This window comes from Oncorhynchus mykiss, chromosome 6 (assembly GCF_013265735.2).
Source record: "Oncorhynchus mykiss isolate Arlee chromosome 6, USDA_OmykA_1.1, whole genome shotgun sequence".
Lineage (NCBI taxonomy): Eukaryota > Metazoa > Chordata > Actinopteri > Salmoniformes > Salmonidae > Oncorhynchus > Oncorhynchus mykiss.
This window is the reverse complement of record NC_048570.1, coordinates 55459839-55467613: the sequence shown is the minus strand read 5'-3', so window position 1 is coordinate 55467613 and position 7775 is coordinate 55459839. Positions and strand designations below refer to the sequence as shown.

The window sequence follows — 7775 nt, the reverse complement described above, 5'->3', positions numbered from 1 at the left end:
TGCGCCGGAAGTATAATTCTTAAACGCTGATGTGTTACCTTCATTGAGATCTCGTTACAGTTGAACTTCAAGCCTGTGTTTGGTATAACAGTCCATCCAAATTGCTCAATACTGTACAAGTCGATGTCAAAAAAGGACCTACTTCGCGTACGTGAAAAAAGCAGCAGCACAGGGTTGAGGAACTAATGGCGGTAGGTGGATCTTTGATCTGCTTATGTTTCAGGTTGGGCAGACAAGCTGACCGCATAGGATAACGAGTCTCCTATGCTTTATAACACCACATGAACTAATTCACCTTCAGTTATGTGTACCTGTCGACTAATTAATTTATTAGAATGGTAAACGAATGTGTATCAAAGCCAATTCATTATTTTGAGCCAACGTTAGTTAACAAACCCTACACAGCTTGTCTCCATATTGATGCTAGTAGGTTAATTGCTGGTAAGCTATCTTACTTCTGAGGTCCTTGCAATGTTGACTACACTAACAGCCCACCTTTTATAATGCACACAGCCCAAAGGTAAGGTCGGAACTAAAGGCAAGAAGCAAATCTACGAGGAGAATGAGGCGACACTCAAGTTCTACACCAGAGTAATCTTGGGAGCCAACGTAAGACACCATCTTGCTTTTCAATGTTACATTTTGAATGGAAATCGGGACTAGTACAACACCTGACACTTGTTTCTCTCCTAGGCGATATACACTGCGTTAAACCTCTTGGTCTTCTATAGCTCTTCAACGTTTTGGACATGGGTGAGTGAGTTCACTCTGTATGTTATTGACATTGATAGCACCTCTACTGTTGAGCAGTAAAACTGAAACGGGGACGATTGGGGATTACTAACGCTCTACTTTATTGTTTCCTCTTCTTGGTTTCTCCCCCGCTCTCATTCCCCCTGTCTCTCTTCTTCCTTCCTCCATGTCCTTCTCCCACCCATGTAGTTTGCGCTGGTGTTTGCCCTGGCAGTGTGTGTGGGCAGTTACCGCGCCATGTCTGCCATGGCCCAAGCAGTGTTTGGTGAGGATGGGAGTCTGCTCGACGGTGGAATAGATCTGAACATGGAGCAGGGGATGGCAGAGTGAGTGCTCACACTGCAGGCGTCTGTTTGTTTCCGTGAACATGAGTGTTGCGAACATACAGTGTGTGTGTGTGTGTGTGTGAGAGCGAATTGGTGAGTATTACAGCATGTTCAACATGCATGTAACAATGGTGCCCTTATCTCCCTTCAGAGGTAGATCTCTCAAAGCTGTAGTGGTAGTGTGGTGCATTATGATGGATTCTTTGTCATTCTAGGCATCTGAAGGATGTTATCCTGCTAACTGCTATATTACAAGTGCTCAGCACCATCTCCTCCTGCTTCTGGTACCTTTGGCTGCTGGTAAGAGTTTATCCCGTACTTGTTGTATGCTCTCTCTTTGGTTGTTTATTTTCCCTTTCTCATGGCCCTCGTTGATCTTTTAATCAATCTGTGTGTGTGTGTGTGTCAGGCCCCGGCCCGAGCAATGTTCCTGCTGTGGGTGAACTTCCTAGGCCCCTGGTTTTCGGCCGAGACCCCTGGTGCAGCCCCAGAGGAGGTGAATGAGAAGAAGCAGAGACGACAGGAGCGCAGACAGATGAAGAGATTCTAACTTGGCAGACTGCCATAGTATTTCTATACACAGAATGAATCTAAGTACAGCCAGGAACTCTACAGTTAAGTTATTCAGGAGGAACTTTTGATGTGTACACAAAGACATCCAGGTATGGATAAAGAATTCAGCTGAACCCTGTGGGTTATCTGGTTTTCCTCTCTCCCTATCCTTCCAATTCTTCCTCTCCCCTCTATCATTATCCTTTTTCTTCACATCTGGAGAGGAAATCGTCCTTGTTGGGCTGATGATCTCGTCATCAGTACATGTTGTCATATACCTTGGCCTGTAATTTGTTTACATCCAATTGTTCATAATCTAGGTCTATGTATCACACCAATTTCATCTGAACTAGTGAAAAGGATGTGTTGATCTTACCCTATGGCAGACCTTTTATTTTAGACTATGCTCATCAGATCACACGCTCATGCCCAATTCCAAATAGACCACTAGCCACTACCATCTAGGTGCTAATCTAGACCAAGGGGGAACTATTACCTAAATTTCACAGATATTTATTTCAGATCTACATGCGGTGCTAGGTGTTGGTTTGGAATTGGGCATATGTGACGAAGGTCAAAATTAAATCTGATTGTGCTTTGTCTGCAATGCACAGTTTAAAGGCAATGTTCTCGCAGAGACTACATTCACTGTTAATGCTGCATATGTTGGCTCATTCGGAAAGGACTTTTACACTGAACAAAAATAACAACGCAACATGTAAAGTGTTGGTCCCATGTTTCATGAGGTGAAATAAAAGATCCCAGAAATGTTCCATATGCACAAAAAGCTTATTTCTCTCAAATGTTGTGCACAAATTTGTTCACATCCCTATCAGTCAACATTTGCTTATAATCCATCCACCTGACAGGTGTGGCATATCAAGAAGCTGATTGAACAGCAGGATCATTACCCCAGTGCACCTTGTGCTGGGGACAATAAAAGGCCACTCTAAAATGTGTAGTTTTGTCACAGATGTCTCAAGTTTTGAGGGAGCATGCAATTGGCATGCCGACTGCAGGAATGTCCACCAGAATGTAATGTTAATTTCTCTACCATAAGAGGCCTCCATCATTTTAGAGAATTTGGCAGTACGTCCAACTGGCCTCACAACCGCAGACCACGTGTATGGCTTCATGTGGGCGAGTGATTTGCTGATGTCAACGTTGTGAACAGAGTGCCCCATGGTTGGGGTATGGGCAGGCATAAGCTACGGACAACAAACACAATTGCATTTTATCAAGGGCAATTGGAATGCATAGAGATACCGTAACAAGATCCAGAGGCCCATTGTCATGCCATTCATCCACTGCCATCACCTCATGTTTCAGCATGATAATGCACGGCCCCATGTTGCAAGGATCTCTACACAATATCTGGAAGCTGAAAATGTCCCCGTTCTCCCATGGCCTGCATATTCACGAGACATGTCACCCGTTGAGCATGTCTGGGATGCTCTGGATCGACGTGTACGACGGCGTGTTCCAGTTTACACCAATATCCAGCAACTTCGCACAGCCATTACAGAGGAGTGGGACAACATTCCACAGGCCACAATCAACAGCCTGATCAACTCTATGCGAAGGAGATGTGCCGTGCTGGATGAGGCAAACGGTGGTCACACCAGATACTGACTGGTTTTCTGATCCACTCCCCTACATTTTTATTTTAAGGCATCTGGGGCCAACAGATGCATATCTGTATTCCCAGGTCATGTGAAATCCTAAGATTGGGGGCCTAATTAATTAATTTCAGTTGACTGATTTCCTTATATGAACTGTAACTCAGTCAAATCTTTGAAATGGTTGCATGTTGCGTTTATATTTTTGTTCAGGATAAATGACACATTGTCTAAGTCCTCTATCAGGTTGTATCTCGGCCCTAATCATCGTTATCGCTCCCATCCTTCACAATGCTTAAAAATGATTTGATTACAAACAATAACAATCGTGTACATACATTTTTTAACATTTCGAGTGCATTTCTTCACAGCATAAATAAGCAATAGGAAATGAAGTGCCTTCAGAAAGTATTCAGACCCTTTGACTTTTTCCACATTTTTGTTGATACAGCCTGAATTTAAAATAGATTTAAATAGAGATTTTGTCACTGGCCTACACATGATACCCCACAATGTCAACATGGAATTAAGTTAATTATTCAACCCCTTTTATGGCAAGCCCAAATAATTCTGTGCTTTAACAAATCACAAAAGTTGCATGGACTCATTCTTTGGGCAATAATGGTGTTTAACATGATTTTAGAAAGACTACCTTGCATCTCTGTACCCCACATATACAATTATCTGTAAGGTCCCTCAGTCAAGCAGTGATTTTCAAACACCGATTCAACCACAAAGACCAGGGAGGTTTTCCAATGCCTCGCAAAGAAGGGCGGCTATTTGTAGATGGGCAAATGTTTACAACATTGTAGTTGCTCCACAATACTAACCAAATTGACAGTGAAAAGAAGGAAGCCTGTACAGAATAAAAAATATTCTAAAACATGTTTGCAACAAGGCACTAAAGTAATAATGCAAACAATGTGGCAGAGCAATTTTTTATTTTTTTTTGTCCTAAATAAAGTCAATGTGTTGTGTTTGGGAATGGAATGTAGCTAAGCAAAGGCAAAATCCTAGAGGAGAACCTGGTTCAGTCTGCTTTCCACCAGACACTGTTAGATGAATTCACCTTTCAGCAGGATAATAATCTGAAACACAAGGCCAAGTATACACTGGAGTTGCTTAACAAGAAGGTTGTGAATGTTCCCGAGCGGCCGAGTTAGTTTTGACTTTAATCTACTTGAACATCTATGGTAGTACCTGAAAATGGTTGTCGAATGTCTAGCAATTATCAACAAAAATTTGACAGAGCTTTAAGAATTAAAAAAATAATAATGGTGGGCAAATGTTGCACGATCCAGGTGTGGAAAGCTCTTAGAGACTTACCCAGAAATACTCACAGCTGTAATCTCTCCCAAAGGTGCTTCTACAAAGTATTGACCCAGGGGTATGAATATTTAATTTTCAATACATTTGCAAAAATGTCTAAACCTGATTTCACTTTGTCATTATGGGGTCAAAAGGTATATGTGTACAGTAGATGGATGAGCGGGATTAAATAGATTTGTTCCATTTTGAATTCCGGCTGTAACACAACAAAATGTGGAATAAGTCAAGGGGTATGAATACTTTCTGAAGGCACTTTAGTATACCTTTTGATGTGTAGCCATCAAAATGCAGATATGATAACTGTCGTCTCAGATCCTCAAAGGAGAGTGATGGAGGGTAGATTGTAGAAAACAGCTTCCTGTAGCTAATGCTTCCCCAGTGAGTGAGTGAGTTATTGCCTGAGTCATTGATGAGCATAGACAAGGTGCTAGGAATGGGACAATGACCTATGACTGCTGTTCTTGCTTTGCCAAAATCATGTTTGAATAATACACAAATGAAATGGAAGTATATATCGATGCACTGGTAGTTAGTTGGCAGCAACTTGTGTGATTCAATATGCCTATACAATGGAAGCATGTCAAAGCAGGGGTAACATGGTGGCTGATCTCTTCAGAAATGTCTGCCTTTTTATAATCAGCCAACACAGTACCAGTCAAAAGTTTGGACACGCGTAGTACCAGTCAAAAATTTGGACACACCTACTCATTCCAGGGTTTTTATTTTTACTGTTTTCTACATTGTAGAATAATAGTGAAGACAAACTATGAAATACACATGGAATCATTTAGTAACCCAAAAAGTATTAAACATATTAACATATTTTATATTCTTCAAAATAGCCACCCTCTGCCTTGACAGCTTTTGCACATGTTGGCATTCTCTCAACCAGCTTCACGAGGAATGCTTTTCCAACAGTCTTGAAGGAGTTCCTACATATGTTGAGCACTTGTTGGCTGCTTTTCCTTCACTCTGTGGGCCAACTCATCCCAAACCATCTCAATTGGGTTGAGGTCGGGTGATTGTGGAGGCCAGGTCATCTGACCCGTCTAATGTCCATTGCTCTTGTTTCTTGGCCCAAGCAAGACTCTTCTTATTATTGGTGTCCCTTTAGTAGTGGTTTCTTTGCAATAATTGGACCATGAAGGCCTGATTTTACGCAGTCTTTTCTGAACAGTTGAATTGTCTGTTAATTGAGCACGGTGAAGCTTTTATTTGGGCTGTAATCTGAGGTGCAGTTAACTCTAATGAGCTTATCCTCTGCAGCAGATGTAACTGGGTCTTCCTGTCCTGTGGCGGTCCTCATGAGAGCCAGTGTCATCATAGCGCTTGATGGTTTTTGCGACTGCACTTGAAGAAACTTTGAACGTTCTTGAAATGTTCTGTGTTGACTGACCTTCATGTCTTAAAGTAATGATTGACTGTCATTTCTCTTTGCTTATTTGAGCTGTTCTTGCCATAATATGGACTTGGTATTTTACCAAATAGGGCTATCTGCTGTATATCCCCCCCTACCTTGTCACAACACAACTGATTGGCTCAAACACATTAAGAAGGAAAGAAATTCCACAAATGAAAATAACACCTGTTAATTGAAATGGATTCCAGGTGACTACCTCATGAAGCTGGTTGAGAGAATGCCAAGAGTGTGCAAAGCTGTCAAGGCAAAGGGTGGCTACTGTGAAGAATCTCAAATATAAAATATATTTTGATTTAACACTTTTTTTTGGTTACTACATGATTCCACGTGTGTTATTTCACAGTTTTTATGTTTTCACTATTATTCTACAATGGATAAATACAGAAAAACCCTGGAATGAGTGGGTGTCAACTTTTGGCTGGTACTGTATGTAAGCCTAGATACTATTGCTACAAAGTCTTAATGTACATATTATTAAATTGATTTCAGTATATAAACAATAACCTGTCATTTTATGTCATTTGTTTTTTTCACAACGATTTAACAAGTATATTGTTTGTGTTTTCAATAAATGTATATTAAAATAACCTTTTCACGATTTCAAATCAAACTTATTGTAAAACTTTAACGTTCAAGTTTTAATATTCGGGGGACTTTTATGGTCACGTGACCTTAAAGGCAGTTGCTACATCCATTTTCGGACTCTTAAATGAATGATGTGTACCTATTGATTTTTGAAGAATATAACTTATAAATGCCTCAAACTTTAGTTCAACTGCTGTGTCACATTCAAACCCAAAATATAACTTTGTTTTACGCCAATGTTTGTAACCAAACACTATATAGCCTCAAAGCATGGTTAAAACTATAATTTTGATATCATGAATGGTCAGTCCTTGCATCCATAGCTCTGTCTTTGAATTTGAGAGTGGCTACATTTCTACAGGCCCATCCCTCAGCTTTTTACCGAAGCAGGTGGGTTGCCCTCTTATTGTTTCAAAGGCAGATTGCCGCTTTAATGGAGCTTGCTTCACAATGCTTCCAATTCAAAAAGAGATTGTAAACATTTTTGCACAATCCCTGTATTTCTATTTCTATGGACCTCTTCCTCTGTTCAGAGTTTGAACAGGAATCTGGTCTGAACTTCGGGGAAACACACTTAACGCCACTTTGATACTGAAGCAGCAGGTTAGGAGACTGAACAGGGTTAGGGTTTGCAAAAAGGATATCCTAACCTGCTACGAAAATGACTTTGAAAACCATGTAGCAGGTGAAAATGTACTGGTTGCAGGTTTTTGGGCTACTTCTAAATGGCACCAGGGCCGTCATGGCATTTTTCTTAAAAAATGTATATTTCACTGTGACCTGCTGCTGCTGACTATCAGGTAGTGTGGCAGCCTGTTGCTGCTTGAGTGGTGGGGAGGGCCGGAGGGGTGTGTGTATGAGCCTGAGGCTGCAGCTGAGTCACTTGAGGGAGAGGAGACAGTCATGACAACTTTTTACCAGTTGTAGGTAGGCTATTTAGATTTGTCTTTCCATAAAACATATTAATGCGCTAGAACTGATGCGCATCAAGAAATAAGGTGACAATGCACAGGGAAACGACTATGCATAGAGTGCCTTATACGAATCCTCACTTCTTGGGTCTGGAGTGCTGCGCGGGTGGAAATTGTAAATGGAAGTTATGGAACTCCCTCGTGTGCTTCTGATATGGGGAAAAGGCTACAATGAAACTGACATTGAATGTGGAGAGTGATACATCCAGGGGCGCAAATT

General features: G+C 41.1%; 1 protein-coding gene across 1 annotated transcript; it reads left to right on the top strand.

Annotated features, from left to right (window-relative positions):
• On the top strand, positions 1-2578 carry LOC110526165 (transmembrane protein 208). Its single transcript, XM_021606835.2, has 6 exons — positions 1-191; positions 514-609; positions 694-753; positions 943-1079; positions 1295-1379; positions 1489-2578. The coding sequence occupies exons 1-6, from the start codon at positions 186-188 to the stop codon at positions 1627-1629; spliced, it is 525 nt and encodes a 174-aa protein (XP_021462510.1). The 5' UTR covers positions 1-185; the 3' UTR covers positions 1630-2578.
• The last annotated feature ends 5197 nt before the right edge of the window (positions 2579-7775 follow it).